At 43.7% G+C, this 22,165-nt stretch overlaps 1 protein-coding gene across 1 annotated transcript in view; it reads right to left on the reverse strand.

Annotated features, from left to right (window-relative positions):
* SI (sucrase-isomaltase) overlaps positions 1–22,165 on the reverse strand; it is a 1,019,699-nt gene that overhangs the window by 577,778 nt on the left and 419,756 nt on the right. The window contains exon 28 of the mRNA XM_069618482.1: positions 19,209–19,305. Within this exon, the coding sequence (XP_069474583.1) occupies positions 19,209–19,305 (97 nt within the window). The remainder of the gene's footprint in view (positions 1–19,208; positions 19,306–22,165) is intronic.

The raw sequence follows: 22,165 nt of genomic DNA on the forward strand, positions 1-22,165 counted from the left end.
CACCCTAAGAGACATCCTAATGTTGATTGTAATTGGTTATTTATAATGCGCTTAATACCCAGATGTTTCTAAGCGCGAATGCGGGGATCGAACCTGGTTTGCTGCGCATCATTTTGCTTCCTAGGTGAGTGTGTTGCCCGTGAGCTATCCACCCGAGACATACAATTCACAAAGGTTCTGTGAAATGTGACCTACACTTCAAATTCAGATGCATGTTACTCGTGTGTACATTTTCACATCTCAATGTAAAGTTGGTGCTTTAAAGAGCATGTCACTTGTGTGCTGGCCTCTGCGATCCCTTTATCCCCACCCTTTCCTCACACCCCTAAACTAATTGGAGGAACATTAAGAGCTTGATGAAGGAAACCACCACTGCAATAGAATGGTCCCTCATGCATGGTCATGCATGAGCAGACATGCAGGATGAATCCAAGAGGGTTCATTTAACTCTAATTGTGTTAGGCTATAATTGCGCTCATACGGTGCAGACTGAGCAGATAAATGTGTGCCATAATACCATATCTCACTTCACTCACATCCAGATTTTTCACGCCACACCAGGTACTCCACAAATCAATCTCAGTTCATTACACTGATCAAGCATGGCAAACTCCTCACACTGAAATATACAGCTATGCAATATTAAAACACCCATCACTCCAGACCTGCCTTTGGCAAATAGAACCATTCAGAACTATAATCTGTCAAATGTGTCTGTCAAATGTGTGGATATAACGTTAAACTCCATCCCATAAAATATCTGTCAATACCCAAATGAACTGCATTCACTGAAATATTGAATGTTTAACTTTATAGATAGATGATAGCAAAACCCATGTTAATCAATATGAGGCATCGTTGTCTTGAATTTGATCTGTTTACCAAGTTTGCAATGGTATCACTATTCCAGGGTGAACAAAGAACCGATAAAGTAAGAACATTTAATAGACATCACCTTAGAGAATTCAACCAATTTACCAACATGATTAAGGAAATGATTCCCGAAGCTGTTCAGTGGGATTTGTATTTGTATGTATTGGTGTTTATAAAGCACTTTCACTAAAGACTTACACAAAGATATATCAAGCCAAATGGTACTGGAGAAAATAAAGTACTATCCGAAATAAGAGAGAGAAGTTTAGTTATTAGAAAAAAATGGAAGGTATCTTGAAGCCGGAAAACAATTAGATGGAGAGAAGAAGAGCAAACATTTAAGGACACAGAGTTTCAGAGGTTAGGGTGCAAGGAGGCTTAGGGATTGAAAGGTGAGACTGTTAAGGCACTTAAAAATGATACGCAGAGGACATTAGATAAAGGACAGGGATTGAATGTCAAAAAGGAGATGTCTAGAGAAGAAGAAAAAGAAGAGCAAGCCAATAAAGAGAGAACCAAACAGAAGACAGCCATAGTCAAGGCAGTACAATATTAGTGATATCACATATGCAGTATACAGTGTATCACAGCACACAGCACATCTCATAAATTCAAACCACCATGGAACCTTACAACTCTTCTCAGCAGAGCAACCGCGCAAAACAAATGGCCAAGATATGTTGTGTGTCATACATATTGCATTTTAATGTCTATACTGTGAAGATAAATAGAAATCCCATTAGGCTGCTCTGCATGAGGGAAATTATGTGTTTTTTCTATTACTTTTTGTATCTATTTATTTATTTATTGTGCATTTGTTAGGCGCTTATACAGTTAGTCAATTCAGATTCGAAGCACCCACAGGGCAACAGGAAGGGAAAATGGAATTGAAAATAATAAATGCATTGAAAGATATAATATAGACACACCTACTATGCCTTGTGATTATTCAGAATGTGCAAGTACAGAGAAAAGAGGGGAAGTGAGAGTGGGGGTAGATGCTGGAATGTTCATGCTTGCGGGTGAGCAGCAGATGAAGTGCATAGTTAGGTAACTGCTAAAGGGCCCAGAGCCGCACTGGGTAGATAGTGCAAGCCATCAGGACGAAGGTCGGTGGGTGCCGAGGTAAGTGCTGTGAGGTAGTCAGAGGCTGGGGTGATTGGGTGTGGGAGGCCAGGACCCCGAAGGATACATAAGGGCCATGGTCACCAATCACAGCAACTGTAAGATTAGCAGAGGAAGGAAGAACAGAAGAAGGAGGTGTAGAGGAAAGTCTGCTCAAGATAAAGAGGAAGGGGGAGGCTGATCCAAAAGAGGGAGCCAGCTGAAGAAGGAGATCAACCTCGAGCCCTCTGTTTAGTGAAATGCTTTATACACAGAGAGTTGGTGCCAGAGGAATGTAGAGGTCTAGAGGGAGAGTATGTGGTAAGAGAAAGTTGCAGATAGCATGGTTCCAGGTCCCAGACAGCCTTGTGGATGATGCAGAGGGATTTGAATTTAATCTGTGCAGCAACCAGGAGCCAGTGAAGAGTTTTAGGGCATGAGAGCTGCGGTCCCTTGGCTTAAGGCAAAGGATAAGTTGTGCTGCCCTATCCTGGATTAGCTGGAGTGGTCATAAAGTGGAAGAAGGTGGATTCAGGAGAAAACTGTTGCAGTAGTCAAACCTAGAGGGAAGCAGGGCTCGGGTAACATTGAGCTTCTGAGGGAAAGTGAGAAGAGGGAGAATTCCTTTGAGGAGGAAAAGTTGAAAGTGGGATTTCTTGGTAATGGCCTGAGTGTGAGGGAGGAAGGAGAGGGAGTAGTCAAAGATGACTCCAAGGTTTCTGGCTTCAGACGAAGGAGCAGGGGAGATCCCATAGAGGATGGCCAGAGTGAGGGGAAAAAGAGGGAGCAGTGGTCCCAATGGCAATGATCTCAGTCTTGCTGCCATTCAGGCAGAGATTGGTGGAAGTACATCAGGACTGGATGGCAGATAGGCATTTGGGGATGATAGAAAATGCAAGAGGGTCAACAGGAAATTTTAAAAGAGTTGCGTGCAATCTGCATTGCACTGGAAGTTGGCAGAGAAGGAGGAAATGAGGAGTACCCGCTGAGCAAGATAAGTGTAAAAAAGCAAGGATGAGAGGTTTGAGCCTTAGGGCACACCACAAGTGGAGAAGGAAGTAGGTGAGGAGAAGGTGCCCAAAATGACCTGGGACAAATGGTCAGTTAGGAAGGAGGTCAGCCACTCAAGTGCCCACTCTGAGATACCAAGAGTATCATGGAGCTGCTGTATGAGGATAGAATGGTTGACTGCGTCAAAGGCAGAGTAGAGATTGAGGGTTGTGCAGGATGGTAGCAAGGGTGCTCAGGATGCCCAGAGTTTTAGTGGTGAAATGTGTGGCCAGTGTGTTGCAGAGGGCCTGGGAATGAACAGCGGAGGAGGAGACTGTGGAAGGTTTGGCTAGTTCCCTGCAGATTTCGGCCATGTTGTTGGATGAACCAACTACCCGTGCCTGGATGTGGGCCCTTTTCTTGGCATGGATGGAGATTCTGTATTGATATGATATGGCATTTGTTGGGTGCCTATAAACAAGTTTTTCAAGGCACGACGAGGCAGGGAAGGGGGAATAGCGGGAGGACAGAGACAACAATCTTACTAGGTCAAGTGACATTGACATTGTGCAAGTACAGGGGCGGGGGATGGGAAAAGTGCCAGGAGAAAGGGGAGGGTGTAGTGCTGTACATGGGATCAAAACAATAACAAGAAGTGCGGCCAGCAGGTTGCAGGTGCAAGGGTAAGTGCAGACAATAAGTGTCCAAAAGTGCAGGTTGGGGGACTGTAGGGTACAGGGTTACAGATATAGACCCAAGTGCCAGGCCCGTTTGTCAGAGGATGAGCCTGAGGTTTGCCACATCCATTCTGCAGATCTGCACTTGTGTTTCAGGGCTGCAAGTTCAGAGTCATACCAGGTATTATGTTTGGAGGTCAAGAGTGTTGGTAATGGCCAAATGGAGGCTGCTGAGAGCGTAATCAGTGGTAGAGTCTGGGGGGGGGGGTGAAGGTGGATGTGAAGGCAGCAGCTGACACTCGTTTCATCGTACAGATGTCTGTGAACGTAATTAGCAGGGCTTTCAAAGTGCGGTCAGAGAACCGAGGGGACCCAAGACAGAGAAGAGAATGGTCTGACCAAGAGAGTGAGTGACCAGAGGTTTGGAAAGAGAGAGGTAAGAATGTATGAGGGTGTCCAGAGTGTGTCCAGCCAAGTGGGTTGGAGTAGAAGGGAGAATGGAGAGGGATAGACAAGTGCAGATGTCAAGGAAGAGAGTGGATGCTGTGAGAGTGGCTGTTGTGACAGGGGAGTCCAATTGGATGTTGAAATCTCCCATGAGTAGATTGGAATTGGTAGAGAGTAGGGAGGAACAGAGATCAGCCCATTCAGAGAGGAATAGCATGGTAGCATTGGGGGGCCTGTAGATAGTTGCAATGGTCAGAGGGCAGGAGGGAAAGATGACCAACTTGCATACCATTCTCTCAAGAGGAGAGCTGGGTGTGTAAGACGGAGGGAGGAACCCAATCAGGGAAGATTAAGACAACCCCACTGCCAGCACGATGACATTGTGGCTTGGAAATTATCTTCAAGTCATCAGGGAGAAGGGATTTAAAAGTATTGACTGAGCTGGCATTGAACCATGCCTCGGTAAGAGCGAGAATGTCAAGGTCAGTGTCTTCAAGAAGGAGGCTGATGTTGGCGGAGTGTTTGTTGGCAGAGTGGGCATTAAGAGTAGCCAGATGAATGAGCCCTCCACCTTAGAAGATTTTCTGAGGTGGAGTTCAGGGACGTAATGCACCAGTCAGAGGGGGAGGGTCAGATATAGTGGTAGAGGGAGAGGCAGGTGAAGGAGGGAAGTTAATGAGGGACGGCAGGCACCGGTCAAAGAGGAAGAGGTTAGGTTGAGGACCCTGAACCAAGATAGTGCCTGTGTGTAGACATTAATGATGCAGCGTGATGATGAGAAGCCAGCCAAGAGGACTTCCCACTTGGTACCACCATTAATGGGCGAGGATGTAAAAGGGAGAAGAGTGGAGATGAGATGAGGAGTCCAAAGATCTGGAGAAGGGACAGAGAAAAGGATGTCGGTAAAGACCTCTCTGGAAGTTGCATTGACATAGGTGTCTGCGATGGGTAGGCCAGGGTTGGCTTTCAGTATGTCTTGTTTGTGCTTTTTTCTTCTAGACTTTGTAAGAGAGGGAGGGTAGGTGGCATTGTACTAGTTGGAGAAGGTAGGAGAGATGGTGAGTGCCATAAGGGTGGCAGAGGATAATTAAAGGAAAGAGGAGAGGCTGCACTGCAAGTTCTGATCCAGCTCAAAAGGCAGTATAGTGGTTACAGGAGGGGCGCAAAATGCAATGCAATCTGGTGTGCAGGATGTTGAAAAGCACAGCACCTAGGTTTGAAACTCAAATAACAGAGCTCAAAATGTAATGCAAGCTGTCGTGCAGGATGTTAAAAAGCACATCCCCTAGGTTTGAAACTCAAATAACAGGGCTCATAATGCAATGCATTCTGGCATGCAGGATGTTAAAAAGCACAGCACCTAGGTCTGAAACTCAAATAACACTGCTCAAAATGCAATGACAATTAACATGTCTCTATCGCCTCGAGTGGGGTAAAGATTTTCTATCTGTTGTGCCTTTTCTTGCCGTCCTCACAGCAATTTCAAGATGGCCTGTAAAGGCTGCTAGGAGTGACTCCCAATTGCCTTCTTTTAATCCTATTGGTCATCCAGAAAGTAAACTGGCCAATTGGGACCAGCAGGCTTTAGCTGTCCACCTCCTCAAAGGCCCAGTTTCTAAGGCCCTGTCTGTTCTCCTGTCTGTTGCCTGGCCGGGTCTATGGGAACTCTCCTACACCCCCCACTTGCACATGGAGGCTGAGGAGAACTCCACACATACTGGACACTTGAAAACAATGGAGCATCTAACAGTTCTCTGAAGGTTAGTCCCTCAACTAACTTCATCGACCCTCTTCCTCCACACCTGTGACTGTCCCACCTCTCACTCTTAGTTGCTGCATTCAGTTTCCACCTTGTCCTGCCAAAATCGAATTAAGGTGTGCCTAGGTGCTGCATTCTGTTTCCACCTTGTCCTGCCAAATTTGAATTTGGCTGTGCCCAGCTGCTGCATCTGTTTTACACTGTTGTCCTGTCAAAATCGAATTTAGCTGTGCCCAGTTTCTACATGTGTTTTCACTGTTGTCCTGCCAGAAAATCGAATTTAGCTGTCCCCAGTTGCTGCATTGGGTTTCCATCTTGTCCTGCAAATTTGAATTTAGCTGTGCCTAGCTGTTGCATGTGTTTTCACTGTTGTCCTGCCAAAATCGAGTTTGGCTGTGCCCAGTTGCTGCATTTGATTTCACAGTTGTCCTGCCAAAATCGAATTTAGCTGTGCCTAGTTACTGCATGTTTTTCCACCTGTACTGCCAACAATTGAATTTGGCTGTGCCCAGCTGCTGCATGTGTTTGCATCTGCCCTGCCAAAACTCAAATTTAGGTGTGTAATTTTTAGACTGTACTTCCTGCCCCTTGTTTCTCCTCCTCCCTACCCTACATACCCTACCCCACCCTTTCTGTTAGCACTCTCCTCTTCTTCTGTCCTCCTTGTATTGTTGGTGTATTGTCCCCCCTTGTCTTTTCAACCCCCATCCAATCCTCCTCTCCCCTCCACCCTACTTGCCCATTTCCTTGTACCTTAAAAACTGCCTAACTACTCAGAGCATAGTAATGCCCAGTAGTCTACATTTCCTACACTTCTCTTCACTTCCCCTCTCACCCACCCACCCTCCTCCACTGTATTTACATCATGCCGCTATATAACTGTATGATCCACTTCATTTTAGCATTGTATAGTAGCCTACCCTGTTCTACCCTGCCCCCCCACCCACCTTTACCATATGTGTGTTAGGCACTTTGAAAAACTAAGGACTGTTATCAGACATGAAAGAGTTATCTTCACTGTTATATGTACTATTTGCACTTATTTCTGCACTTACCCTGCTCTGTGAAGGCCTGCATCATTCAGAAAGTCAAGGGCTCTGAATGACTGTTGTTTCTTTTCCCACTAGTACCTCCCCTCCTTGAGCGCTTTGAAACACTCATCTGTGTATAGGTGCTATACAAATAAACAATAAATTAATACATAAAAAATGCAATCTGGAGTGCAGGATGTTAAAAGCACAGCACCAATGGTTTGAAACTCAAATAACATGACTCAAAAGGCAATTCAATTTGGAGTGCAGGATGTTAAAAAGCACAGCACCTAGGATTGAAGTCAAAAGCAGGGCACAAATGCAATGAAGAAAAGGTATAAAGGATGAGAGAAGGCATAGTGAGAAGGCAGAGGTCATGTTTAGAGTTGATAGTGGGAGTGGCAGTGGAGGTGATCAGCCATCACTAACTTGATGGTTTGCAGATAGCATGGCAGTCAATGGGCACAGTAGCTTTGTGCACCAGCTGCATTGCAGGACTGCATCATCATTCTGAACACTTGCAGGCAGAGTGAGTCCAGGGGAACCAGGTCGAGTTGGTATCTGCTGCCTCATGTTGCAAAGAGGGGAGATCAAAAGGAAGAAAACCTTTGTGAACTCCTCTACCCGGACAGGCCAAGACAGTAGCCTTAGGAGTGGGGCCTGTGGGTGAGTGGCTGGCTTAGTCTCCTGCCAGAATCGGATTGGTGGAGAAGAGGAAGCCATGAGCCAACGAAGTGCAATGCAAACTGGTTGCCTTGCATGCTTTTGGTATTCTTTTCAGATTAGGACTAAAAACCTTTACCTCATCCCCAGCCTACTTTATGTTGTACTTGGTCAATGCAGCTGGATTTCACCACACATAGCTACCGGATGGCGGAACTTCTGTGAATGTGCTTGAAAAGCCCTCACCCACCCACACCCCCAGCCCGGCTTGCAGGCTTCCTTACGCTGCAGATGGAATCTGCTATGAATGAAAAGGCCTAGACAGGAGTCTTAAGAGTGGGGCCTTTGCTTAGTCGAATGCCGGCATTGGATTGGTGGAGAAGAAGAAGCTGTGACCCAATTAGGCGCAATGCAACCTGGTTGCTAGGCAATCCTTGGAGGCACACCGGTGCCGATCAAGGGTGGTGGCCATGTTGATGCAATTTTTACTCACAATGGACTCTCGGATGCGTTCACTGCTTTCTGTGTTAATATGTCAGTCCCATTTACAGATTAGAGAACAGACATTAGTAAAGGGATTTTTCTGTTGCATTTGGATTATACGCATTTCAGCACACATTTTAGAGTCCTACTTAACAATACGCCTTGAGGATATTTGGTAATTCATTTTAATTGTATCCATCATTTGACTTCAGTTTTGATATTGGGAGGTACACGCGTATTGATTTTTACACACTCAAGCTCTTACCTTGGCATAGTAGGAGACATGCTGTTACATGCTCTCCAAATAATTGCTTTGTATTTGCTTTTAGCATTTACACAAATATTACAAAACCAATGCATCCTTCAAATCATTCGGACAATTTCCGGGATCGTCAAGCAGGATCACACCTCTCTCTTTTTAAATGACCATTCATCAAAATGTGCATAGTCTTTTCAGAGAACCATTTAAATGTGGATCTCTGACTAAGTACATTTTGAAGCAGAGCAATTCATGTGAGGGTTGAGCTGTATTATGAAGAAGGTTTGACTATGTGTATGGATCAGTGAAATGGTCAGTTGGTGTTATTTTCTATGCACTGCAGTTTTTATCACAGACCTGCTTCATGAGGAAAATGGTTTAATCATTTCAGAAGGGCTGTGAAAGAGTAACATATGGACCAGTGTAGAATGTTCTATTTGCGTTGCCCTAAATGTAATACTTGTTTTGCTATTTAATGCATGTTTTATTTCTTTTTTTGTGAGTTTATAATGATGAACCCAAGCTACAAGTATAGATGCTAAGCAATTACCAACTAAAACATGTATGCCGTTTTTTAAATTGATTACATGTACATGTAGAAGACATCTTTCTTCTCTAATATTCCATTGTGTGCAATCATCAGCTTTCTGTGTTTTTTACTAGTACTATCCAACCTTCTGACTATATTTAGATGCAATATATTCTTCCTAGTACTTTCTGCACCAGCAGAACATAAGTACTTCCTTCCTATTAAAAAGTTCTCTATGTTAAATCGCTCCACAGCAATGCATTACTAAGTAGAGCGGACCTGGTCCTTTTTTTTTCCTTTTTAATTTGGCCCATTTAGCACAGTGCAAGAAGTACTTTTACAGTTTAAAGTCACTTTGCTCTGCAATAATACACTGTGCACCGCTCTGTGAATTAGTCTGGGTTCAACGTGTTTGTTGGCAGTGCAAAGCCAACTATAAGTATGCCAGTAAGGGCACTAAACTACTGGCAGGCCTGACCTTCCAGGAGTTCAGGCCCCTACCGGCATGTTTTTCACTGAAGCACTGGCACTGTTAACAAAGTTGTCAGTGTTTCAGGTTTCCCATTCCCATGGAGTCCTTTGCGACTCCATGGGAATGGAAACTAACCGTACTGCGGCCAACAGTGATATCCCTGTAGCACCGGGATTTTAGGCAGCTGTAACAGTATTACGGGGTTGGCAGTAACCCTCCACCTACCGGTGGGTTTTCTGGCAATCTAGTAATTTGCCTTTATGTGGAATATGTTAATAGTTGTAAGATGATTTTTCTAATTTTCAGACAAATAAATGAATAGATACATTAATAATGTATGGAGTAGTAAGGGAATATTATAAAAATGTTGCTCATCACTATAAACAATGTAATGGAAGAATGAATTTATTAAGAGCAAGAGCCCGTAAAAGAGATGAGCCACCGTTATATGCACTATACATCGATTTTAAAGCAGCTTTTGATCTGGTACCTAGAGAACGCCTATGGTCTAAACTGGCTGCTTTAGGCTGCCCTGCTGGTGTACTATATTTTCTTAGATTGTTACATCAGAATACCTCAGTCAGGTTAAAATTGGACCAAGAGGGACATCTGACCGGCAAGGTATATCAAAATAGGGGGGTCAAACAGGGCTGTGTGACTTCCCCCCTAGTGTACAATCTGTACGTGCATGATATTCCGCTTGCTCTAACTTCTACTCATAATTGCCCCCCTAAAATCGGGGACTCGGCCTGTACCGTCATGGCATATGCTGACGATTTGGTCATTTTTGACCACACTATTAGTGGCTTACGTAGATCAGCCGTTGCATTATGGGAGTATGCCGAATCTAATGGTCTCATTATTAACCTAGACAAAACCAAGGTACTGAGATTTACTAGCAAAAAAGTGTCCCGCGTGAACCTTAGGGTGAATAACAACCTGATCTCATATGCCCCACTCTACCGTTATCTAGGTATTGATTTTGAGCCCAATGGGGATTTTGGGGCTCTTAAGCTCTCACGTACAATGCGAGCAGCACAAATAACATCTTTAATAGCCAACTTTACCAATCAGCAAGGAGGATTTACACTCTGGGGTACGCGCCAATTATACATACAGGTATTCATCCCTATGATGACTTATGGACTGGATTCACTTTTTGACCTAGATCTCAGCTGGCTTCAAGTCATCGAGGGGAAATTCTGGCGTCGCATACTTGGCCTGTCCCCGGGAGTCCCGATGGCAAGAACTAGGGCTACCCTCTATGAGGGCGATCGTCATGAAAAGGAGATTGGGTAACTTTCTGAAAATGCGCAGTTCAACAGCTAACCCTCTACTGCTTACCATCTCCCAAGAATTGTGCAAGAAACAAAAACCTCAGTCTCCATATGCGACGATGATAAAACTTCTTGCTAACATAGGATGGACCTGGCGAGCTGGCCCATATACCAAGCAAGTTCAAAATGCACTCGACAAGAGGGTAGAAATGTGGGATTGGCTAGAGAACTTCGCTCACCTTAGCGCGTTGAAAAGCTACGCATTTGTTCAGTATAGGCTATACTCATTCTTGCAACCCCAAGGGTATCTCATACTATGTCCCGCAAAAAAACTGCGACGATTTATCCTTTTGTTAAGGATGGACCAACTGCCTATTCTCCTGGTTACGCGCAGAAGACAGCAGTTACCACTGGAACAGCGCACTTGTCGACTGTGTGAAGGAAACAAAGTATTAGAGTCAGCAAGACATGTTTTGACAGAATGCGGCACTATGATTGACGTAATCCATTGTCACCTGGGAAAGTTCGCCCATAATCCAGCATCAATTGGAACGCCATTATTCTGGCATCACTGCATGAACTCTGAGAGCATGCGAGAAATGATAGCTCTCTTCAATATCTGGACTAAGATAGAAGAAATATTGAATATTCAGATCTGAAATCAGCACTCGTAATCTATAACTGTAACTGCCCCGGCCCTTTGTTCCCCCTCTTCTCAGCACCTTCTTTATTTGTCATTTTATATGCTATCTGAGCCTTGAGCTTTGAGATTGATTTTATATATGTAAATAGCTCATTATCATTATAATGTTATATTAGTGTCATATTGATGCTATTCTGTTCTCGGAAGTTTAATCTATATATGATGCTTGTTTATTAATATGTGTAAAGTTTATTAAATAGACTGTATCACATTAAATAAATAAATAAGTAACAGTATTACGGGGTTGGCAGTAACCCTCCACCTACCGGTGGGTTTTCTGGCAATCTAGTAATTTGCCTTTATGTGGAATATGTTAATAGTTGGAAGATGATTTTTCTAATTTTCAGACAAATAAATGAATAGATACATTGATAATGTATGGAGTAGTAAGGGAATATTATAAAAATGTTGCTCATCACTATAAACAATGTAATGGAAGAAGCCTTAAGGAGCTGCAGCCCTCAACAGAAAACTCATTGATGCACCCAAGAACAGGCGTGATTTTGGCTTGAAATGTAGTATATGGAATCAGGTGGGCATTTAAATTCAGAACCTGCAGCAACCTTCTGATGAGCTATTTAGAGAGATTGCAGTGACAAGAACCAGCATAGATGGCAATGGTGCATAGTGGCAAGTAACATGAACATGTATAATATTCTGACAATATTATGTTAAGATAAAGCAACCAAGGGTTTATAGTGATTTTTTCGAATGGCATATTTTCGAATGTCATTTTCTCGACACAATTTTGCCCAAAAATATTTTTTCAAATGTTCATTTTTTTTAAATATTTTTTTTTAAATGGGGGTTCCCCCCAAACCCCCTTTTTTAAAACACTTTTTTTTTAACTTACAAAACCCAAAAAAACATATAAAATAAAAAAATAATACATTTGAAAAAAAACATTCGGCAAAATGTTTTCGACAAAATGGTGTTTCGAAAATAAGTTTTCCAAAAATGACCGGATACCGCAACCAAGATATAGACTGAACCCATTTGAGTAGTGAGAGCTAAAGTATCATCCAGGATAATGACAAAATCTCTTTCTTATTTGACAGATTTCAGGCACCGGCCTAAAACAGCAATCTAGTACACTAAATACTACTAACATTTCAGTGTTCAAAGTGTTAAACTGCAACCTGGTAGTGTTCCTCCAACAATCAACTTACAAGAGGCAGATATGAATGAAAGAACTTGTGGCTAAGCTCTTTTTATTCAATAATAGCATGATCCCAGTATTGTCAGCACATGTAGAGAAGATAAGAGGACAATGTTCCTACAGAGAGAAGGTGGTCCTGTTTGCAGAGGGGAAATTCACACTAAGATCAATCTGACCTGGAGAGGGCGACAATCACCCGCAGCCAATACTAATTCCCACTGGGAGGTTCGGGCCCACGCTGCACAGCCCAGAACACTTAAATGGGTTCCAGTGGATGTGTGATCCGCTGAAGTCAATGGGATCTGTGTCCTGCTGGGGTGGCAATGCTTTACCAGTGCACCCCCCGCCCCAGAGGCTATGGAGTAATTTGGCTGTTTAGCAGGGTAAATGTGAGCCCTCGGGGGCCGGTTCACATATATGAAAATTGTCCATCAAGAGAGCAGGGGCGGGAGGGGTCTCAGCCTGCGGGTCTGGATGCGTGGTCTTGATGGGAGTCGCAGCATGGATGGAGGGCTTCACAAGTCACTGTCAATGCTAGGAATCTGCTTTCAGTGGGTGTCTTGGTCCCTGAAGCTGCTTCTCCAATTTATTCCCCCTTTTAATCTCTGCCAGCTCACATGTTTATTATCCTTCATGATTTTCCTCATCCTTGGCAGTCGGTTGGAGAGGGAGGGGGTAAGGGGGCTCTACTGTCGACTGACACAAAGAATTTTGACACACAGTGACGGCAGAGGAGTTAGAGGTCAAGTTCCCCTTGCTGGTGCTGATTTGTGGTCAAGATAACTTCTTTCTGCACCTTATTGTGCATGCTTCCTTGCTAGACTTCTGCTATTTTGTCCAATGTGATTGCAGAACTGATTTTGTGGTTTCAAACAAAATATTATCCGGTTCTAAACCTTGCAGCCAATACCCGCACAACTTATCTAGCTCTCAGTTATGCTTGGTCTGGCTTTGCCAGCAAACAATGCTGTTTTGGCCTTCTTCACTTTTTAATTACCATTATATTATACCATGACTAGCAGAGCATATGACACAGCTCACTGTCCCTATGCCTGCTTTAGCTGTCACTTTATGCAGACTGTGCATTAATATGTTCCCTACAGGAAGGAGTTTGGTTTGTTTCACTTAATTGTTCACTAGTAGGATCGTTGTCTGTCCTCCCCTTGTTTTCCCTCTCCCTGCCTCGTCGCGCCTTGAAACACTTGTGTATAGGCGCGTTACAAATGCCATATCATATCATATAATATGTGCATCCAATGGGATTAGTCCCTGGTTAGGTGTTGTGGGAAAAGTCATGTTTTTAGAGATGTGGGAAATTGGAGATTTTGTTGGGGAATTCGGAGCTGATACTGGGATTGAGTTGAGGAGGTTGGGTACGTGACAAGAGAAGGTTTATATGCTGGCCCTCACTTTGTGGACGAGTTGTGATTTAAGCCGGTTCGTCAATTTGCTGTGCAAGGAGCCTGTGCAACCACATATGTGGAGCTTAGCCATTAGGTACGCTGATGTGTTATTTGTGACTGCTTTGTAGATGATACATGTAGTCTTCAATAGTATCCTGGCCTGGGGAGGAAGCCAGTGTAGTTTGCGTAAGACTGGGTTATTCAGTTAAATCTCCATGCACCCATAATAAGATATGCTGCCGAGTGGTGGACAGATTTTAAGGGAGCCAAGTGCGCAGCTGGGAGCCCCATCAGGAGGCCATTTCTCCCATCGATTTGCAAGACCACACAGACCAGCTCTATGGTCCAGAAATCCTGCGGTGTGATGAAGGATTTGATTTTGTGAATGCTGGACATTTGGAGACAGGCAGTTTGGGAATTCTTAGCTCTGTGTTTCTGGAAGGACAGGCTGATGTCAATGGTAAAGCCAAAGGGTTTGGCTAAATCTGAGAGTGGGGGATCAAACCCTACTAGACGCATATCTTTGAGCCATTGTTGGACAAGGATGTACGTGATTATTTCCTTAACGAAAATGTCAAATTAAAAAATCACAAATTCAAAATGCCTGTACGGAAATAATCACGTACATGACCTTGGCCCACTATCTCCCCTCCCTGCACCCTCTACCCTTAAAACCTCCCTCGACCCTCACTTACCTGATGCTCCTCTACATGGATCCTTCCCTGTGATGCAAGTTGCGTCACCCCATTGAGGGGCAGAACTTCTGCCGCAGGGTCCTTTTTAAATGTCTATTTTTTTTATTTTCTTTGTCTCCCACTTTCCTTCCAATGGAAGTGGGGGACACTCGTGCAACCCCCAAAGTACCATATTGTCGATCAAGAGGAGCAGGGACACCCCCACTACCACTGCTCTCCTTGTCGACAGTAGATTTTTACGGTTTTTTTCCAATGCCAAATTTGACATTTGTGGATGTTTGTTTTTTTCTCTAAATTTACTGTGGCACCCGTTGAACAAGTTGTAGGTTAGTGGGAAGACTTATGAAGATGAATTCAGTCTGGAACGGGTTAAGATTGAGGTAGGCAGCAGACATCCAGGGCTGGATTATGGGTAAGTAATTGCGGAGAAGACTGTTGTCCTGTTGACTATTTACACTCATGTACAACAGAGTATCATCCGCGTATTGGTAGATGGACATATTGGGATCTTTGAGGAGAGTGCCCACAAGCTTCATTTGTAGGTTGAAAAGGATTGGTGAAAGGGTAGAGCCTTGTGAGACTTTGCAGGACAATGTGAGTTGGTTATAATGAAACAAGTTCATCTGGATGGCCTGGTGTCCGTCCAGGAGGTAGGTGGTAAACCAATTCAGGACAGTGCCAGAGAACCCTATCCTGTCAGCATCGAGTGAGAGGAGGATGTAGTGGTCAACAGTGTTGAATGTGGCCGAGAGGTCAAGGAAGACGAGAAGGCATGAGTCACCCTTATCCATGATTTGGAGCGCTTCATACATCACCTGTATGGTGGCTGTCTGCATGCTACACTTGGGGAGAAAACTGACTGATAGTTATTAGTCAGCAAGTGTGTATCACTAATACAAACACAGAGACTTAGCAGTTCAGGTAGGAAGAATGAAATGTTGAAATGCATGAAAATATAGCTTTAAATGAAGCCCATCTGTGGAACCTCTCAGAACCAGACTTTTGCTTTCCAACCGATACACCTTACCTGAAAGCCTCTGGGTTCCTTCTCGCCATATCATTTAAATATTCGAGTTAATGTTGTACCCTTTAAACTGTATCCATGTTATTGAATACTATCACTGTGTCCCCTTGTTGCACAGTCCCATTGGGCCTCCTAGCCAATTCTGAGCTATATAAAACCCAGTATGTGTATGCATACATAGTACAGGAACCAAGATTAATAGGTGTTTATGCTGCCATTATTTTTACCCAGTTACAGGCATGTTGCAGGTATTGCGCTTGCAAGAGGGAAAACAAGAATGCACTGAACACATGTCGTGATCCTCTGGAATGAGCACCAGGATATGTCCAGTCTCAATGATTTCTACATGTATGGCAAATCCCCATTTGGAATACTCTATGTATTGTGCACATTTTGAGGGGTGATACCTATAAATAGACCGACCGGCAGCTGTGTTAATTGCCAGATAATGTCATACAACATAATAACAATACTATAATGCTTTATTGGTATGACTCATTGATTTGTAAGTAGTGCTAGCACAATAATAACACACAATTACATTATGGAAACTCACACTCGCTCAACAATGTTTAAAAAACATAGGAATGCCACTTAATTGCCTGAGTATAAATGTGTCCATATAACCACCAAATAGAGTTACAGTTAGCACATGAAGCAAGCATGCTATAACAGGAAGGGTGCCCATGATTCAGTCATGAAGATCCCTAAGATATTATGCATGATGGAGTCGCAAAGGTCTCTTTAGGGGATTGCATATTACATGTGGTATTTCTGCACACTGCAATAGCTGGCTGTGTAGGAAATGTCCTTAAAAAACAAACCAAGCAGTTAAAAAAAAAAAATCGTTTTTGAAGCTCTACATTTGGTAGTGCAGTAAACGTAGCAGTGATCCCACTACAGTCACTTTTTTACATAAACATTTTATTGCATATCCATATGTCAGTATGAATGAACATTCCTAATTCCCTTTTGAATATATGTGAAAAACCTTCCAGCAACGTGTGAGCTTAAGTGTACTTTAGTCCTCAGTGCAATGTTTGTTCTTTGCAAGGTGCACATAAATATAAAAATACATGCATATCTTGGCAACTTGGGTTCCCATGCAGTATTTGCAGTTTATGGTGCAACACGTGCAAATGCCTCCTGATATGCATTTTAGTGGAAGTTGGCAGCTCTACCATATGTTAAACAATGGAGTATTCCGTTTGAGTAATATACATTAATGATATGATGTGATATGGCATTTATAACGCACCTATACACAAGTGTTTTAAGGCACGACAAGGCAAGGGAGGGGGAACAGAGGGAAGACAGACAGCGATCCTACTAGGCCAGGTGTCATTCAGATTGCGCAGGTGCATGGGAAGGAGGTAGGGGGAAGTGCGGGGGGGGGCAAGGGGGATGGGACAGTGTAGTACATGGGAAAATAGAATAAATAACAATAATGAAAAGTAAGGCCAGGAGGTGGCAAGTGCAGGGGTAAGTGCAGCCATCAGGTGTCAAGTGCTGGTAGTGGCACTGTAGGGATATAGAAAACAGTCCCCAAGTGCAGGGGTTGCCAGGAAGGCAGTGCAGGTGTGTGACTGACGGGGGAGGGGACCTGGGCACCGAGTTCAGGGGGTGGCCAGGTGACCAGTGCAGTTTCAGCCAGGAAGTCAGCAGGGGAGACGAGGAGAAAAAGCTGAAGCAAAGAGAAAGGTTTTGAGGTGCTTCCAGAACCAGAGATGATTCTCCTCAAGTTTCAGGGAGGCAGGGAGGCTGTTCCAGAGGGAGGCCCCAGCTGAAGAAAGAGATCTCCCACCAAGTCGTTGCTTGGAGAAGCGACTGACCCTGGGGGAGTTGGAGCCGGATGAGTGAAGAGCTCGAGAAGGAAGATATTTAGGAAGAGAGAGTTGAAGGTATTGAATCCCTAAGCCCCAGAAGGCCTTGTGGAAAATGCAGAGGGTGTTGTACTTAATCCTCGCAACCACTGGAAGCCAGTGCAGAGATTTCAGTCCTGAAGAGATACGATCCCTGGGCTTGAGGCCAAGGACAAGTCTTGCAGTCCTGTTCTGGATGAGTTGCAGAGGGCGGAGAGTAGAAGCAGGCAGATAAAGAAAGAGACTGTTGCAATAGTCCAGACTAGCAAGAACCAGAGCTCTGGAGACAGTGAGCTTCTGGGGGAAGGAGAGGAAAGGGAGACTTCCTCTGAGGAGGTAAAGCTGGTAGTGTGATTTCTTAGAGGAGTCAGAGATGTGAGGAGAGAAGGAGAGTGTGGAGTCGAAGATGACCCCAAGGTTTTTTTGCCTCACAGGTGAGAGCAGGAAGAGGGCCAAGAGAGACCGGCAAGAGAGTGACAGGAAACGTGGGTGTGGGTGGGCCGATGAGGAGAATCTTGGTCTTACTGGCATTAAGGCAGAGATCATTGGTGGCACACCACTCCTGGATGGCGGACAGTCAGAGATGAGAGAGGGAGAAGAGGTGGCAGAGGGTAGCCTGAAATTGAGCTGAGTGTCATCCCCATAGCACTGGAAGTTGGGGCGGAGCGCAGCAATGCAGTGGGCAAGAAGTGCCAGGTATTGGTTGAACAGACAGGGAGAGAGGTTAGACCCCTGTGGAACACCACAGCTAGAGATAGAGCTAGAGTAGAGGAAGGACACTAGTTGAACTTGGGAGGGTCAATCAGAGAGGAAAGAGGTCAGCCATGCTAGGTGCAAACCAGTGATCCCCAGTTTAGCAGGAGACGGTTCAGCAGGATGACATGGTTGACCGTGTCAAAGGCAGAAGAGAGATCGAGTAAGATGAGGACACAGGGGGTGTTGGAATCGTGGTTGGAGAGCAGGTCTTCACAGATGTTCAGGAGAGCAGTTTCCATGCTTCTGGCAGCTCTGAAGCCAGACTGATGATCATGGAGACAACCAACAGATTCAGTGGTACGATTGAGCTGGGCGATGGACAGCTTTTCCAAGAGTTTTGCCAGGAAAGGAGTGATGGAGATTGGGCGATAGTTAGCCGTGCAGGAAGGGTCAGCAGAGGGTTTCTTAAGAAGAGGGTGCACAAGGGAGTGCTTCAGGGGTGAAGGGAAGACTCCAGTGGTGAAGAAGTGGTTGCAGAAGTTGGCATGGGCAGGAGCCAGGGAGTCAATGTGGTCCTTGATGGTTTTGGAGGAACAGGGATGAACCTGTTTTGAAGAGACTTTCATAGATCGGACTTGTGTATCACAATCAGATGCTGTTCTGCATGTATTACTTGCTGGCAGGTGGTCCTGGTGGCGCATGCAGAAGGGCAACTTGGTTTCTGTTCCCCAACTCGAGTGGAAAAATATGTGTTAAAAAAATCTGTAAACCCTTTTTTTAAACCTTGTTTTCCCACAAAGGATTGGAAAATGACTGCTTACGCAGGCTATACAAATGATGGTGGGACGAGTACCTTCTTTGAAGCACACAAACATTTTTGTTTTATTTCTTTAGCAGCAATCTCTTAAGAACACACGTTTCATCCATCACAATAGTATGACATATGTTGTGATGAGGTTTCCCTAATTAGCCTGGAATGCATAAGACTTGAGTGACGCATATAGTCGTGTCCTTATTATGCATGTGCGGAAGCTTTTATTAAAACTATTGGCTTGCACCTTTCACGCCAAATGAATGGGAACGAGGGAAATGGCCTACTTACCCATCGCATTGCTGTTCAGCAGCAGGACTCCATGCGCGCTCCCATCATTTTCCACTCCCATATAGAAGGGCTGCACGCCATAATTATTCACCTTGTACTGTGAAATAAACAGCAAGACAACATCTGTTGGTACACGGAATCCGACTGAATGTGTTCACATTTCATTTATCTGCTCTTTTCTAGGTAGTTTCTTGATTTACAGGTGAATCCAATTTCAGAGAATGCCCTGTGTACACAAGGAGGCACAGGCCAGACAAATACATCAGAAAATCGTGAAGGCTTTCAACATCAAAAACGTACTTTCAGTGCAATAATAATTATTATAATAATTGGGTGATGTATATGGTGATTCATACAAGGTTCTCCCAGCTCCTAAGCACTTTCATAATCAGTGTCAACCTTATCGCCCACGTGGGGTACTCATTTATCAACCCACGGAATGTGAAGGACCGAGTCAGCCCGGCAATTCATCGAGGATATGTCACACACCGTCCCTGTTCTCAAGGTGAGTTCTTTGTACTTGAGACACGTGCTGAGCCTTGCTGTTCATGTTTTCGAGCAAACAGCAGTGCCTTCTTTTCATTTTTCTTAGGAGATTTTGCTGAGAGGTTGAATTCCTTCATTGCACCCTGCCACTTCTCCTCGATGAGGGTTCATGTGTGTCCACTTTAAAGGGGGACGGTGGGTAAAACCTTTTCAATTTAAATTCGACATATACCTATAATACATTTGGTAATTGGCGGCACAATCCAAGCTCCCTTTGTTTTTTTGTTTTTTTGTTAAAAAAAAATAGTTGTTATATTTTAACGTGGAATACAAGCACGTTGAATTCAGCACAACTGAACACAGTTAAGCTTACATATACTATATAAACCCATAATTTGTATACTACGCTGAGGTCCCTTTTTAAAGATGTTTAAAACTTTCTATGAATCTCAGTCTGTTGGTTTAAGTCCCCAGTTGTCCAGCATCAGGGGATCTCCAAGGTTTGAATACTCACTCATTTCACTGTCATCCTTTTATCGCTAACCACTAATTTCTCATTTGCTGTGATCCAGGTTTGTAAGTGGGCACCGAAGGATACCCATTTTACGTAATTTTGAGATACTGTCTAGAATACCTCTGCTTTACTGCATCTAGACCTAGCAGTAGATGAGAGGCCCCCAACAACAAGAGAGTATATAGGCAATATGCCCAAAGAATCAATCATTACAATACAGTTAAGTGAAAAAAATACTAATGAAAAGAACTCGAAAAAGCGAGGCTCCATAAACAAATTAGAACAAGGGAGGAGAAAGCAGGAATGGAGCCCCACCAAATGACGGAAGTAAACGTGTGTCTGTGAGAAGCAACAACCACGCATGAAAACTTGAAATAGGAAGAAACCCCAGTGGTTGCATGCAGAGGTAAACGATACTGAAACACTTGCTCCATCATTGTCCTGAACCATTCACTGCCTTTGCTAACTGCAATTCCAATTGCTTTCTTCAAAGTGCAGTTGAATCTTTCCACACACACTCCCCCCCCTCCCTTAGGATGATGCATCGACATAGTGACATGCTCAACTCCAAAGGTCTCTAGAAATTGACGCCATCTTTGAACTGGTGTCTGATAAAACTTGTTTCTGGAAGCCTTCTCTCCAGAACAAAGGCTCTAAAAATGTAATAACCTTGCTGGATGACATGTCCTTCATCACACACCTCTGGCAATTGTGACAGAAAATCCATCACAACCGTTACAAATACAAATCTCGCCTAAAGTTGAATGGCTCTGAAATGCCACTGCTTTCTCTTCCCAAGGAACCCAAGGTGTATTTGCAATGATTATTGGTGGAACCATTGGACATACATCCTTATCACTGTCACTACAAGCCAATCCAGCCATGATATTAGCCCCAATCAGCTTGTCCATGTAAGGCCACAAGAAATCTGAACAAATAAGAACCTTAGTCTAACCTGACCCCAGGTGGCCTTGATTCCCGAACTTCACAACTCTAACTCGGTACTATTTACCGGCCGCATAGATAATCTCCATGTATTGACCGTTCATCTTTTATCTTCTTATATTTTTTTATTGTCTTTGTTGGTGTCTTACAACGGCCACCCTATTTCCATGTATCTCATCACTCAGGAAAACATAATTTATTAGCCACAAACTTCGCCCCATCCATCTCTCTTGACACACTGTTGGACAGCATGCACAGCTTTCAGAAACTCTTCATCCTTTTCTTCGTCAAGCTGTTACCCCTCTGTTATCTTAATAGAATTTCAATATGTGCCTACCCATTTTAGTATCTTCCTGGACACTACTTCCAAATCACATTTATTAAATAATTCCACCACCAATGACTGTGATCTTTCATGATTTTGAATTTCCTTCCCCACAGGAATGATTAACATTGAATTATGGCCCAGATGCATGCTAATGCCTTTCTCTCTATCACTGAATAACTTGTCTGGGGCACCTGGAGAAGTCTTGAGTAAAATGTTATCATATGTTCCTGCCACTTTTCTCTGTGCATCAAGACTTCCACAGGAACAGTTCTGCTGGTAACGGTGTAAACAACAGGGCCCAGTTCTTTTAAAAAATGTTATCAATGTGTTACAGTCATAAATTTGACTTTTCACATAATACAAAATATCACACCATCTTAATAAAACATACTATACAAAGTAACTTTACACACATAGACAAACTCACATATTGTAACCAGTCCCTGGTTTCTGATTCAGTATGCTACTGCATCTTTTAATAACTCTAGAACGTTCAATACTTTTATGAGTTCCATTGATAAAATGTTTCATGCCCTTAGGCAGTCTATACCAGAAGTCTTATGCCTGGAGCCACTCATGATCACGAACAAAGCGACAGAATTAAACCTTCATCAACTCTCATGTTCCCAAACATAATGTGTCATAGGGATTGCTTGATCTCACTTTGGCATACAGTACATAACT

This window comes from Ambystoma mexicanum, chromosome 10 (assembly GCF_040938575.1).
Source record: "Ambystoma mexicanum isolate Mex_15411 chromosome 10, UKY_AmexF1_1, whole genome shotgun sequence".
Taxonomy (NCBI): domain Eukaryota; kingdom Metazoa; phylum Chordata; class Amphibia; order Caudata; family Ambystomatidae; genus Ambystoma; species Ambystoma mexicanum.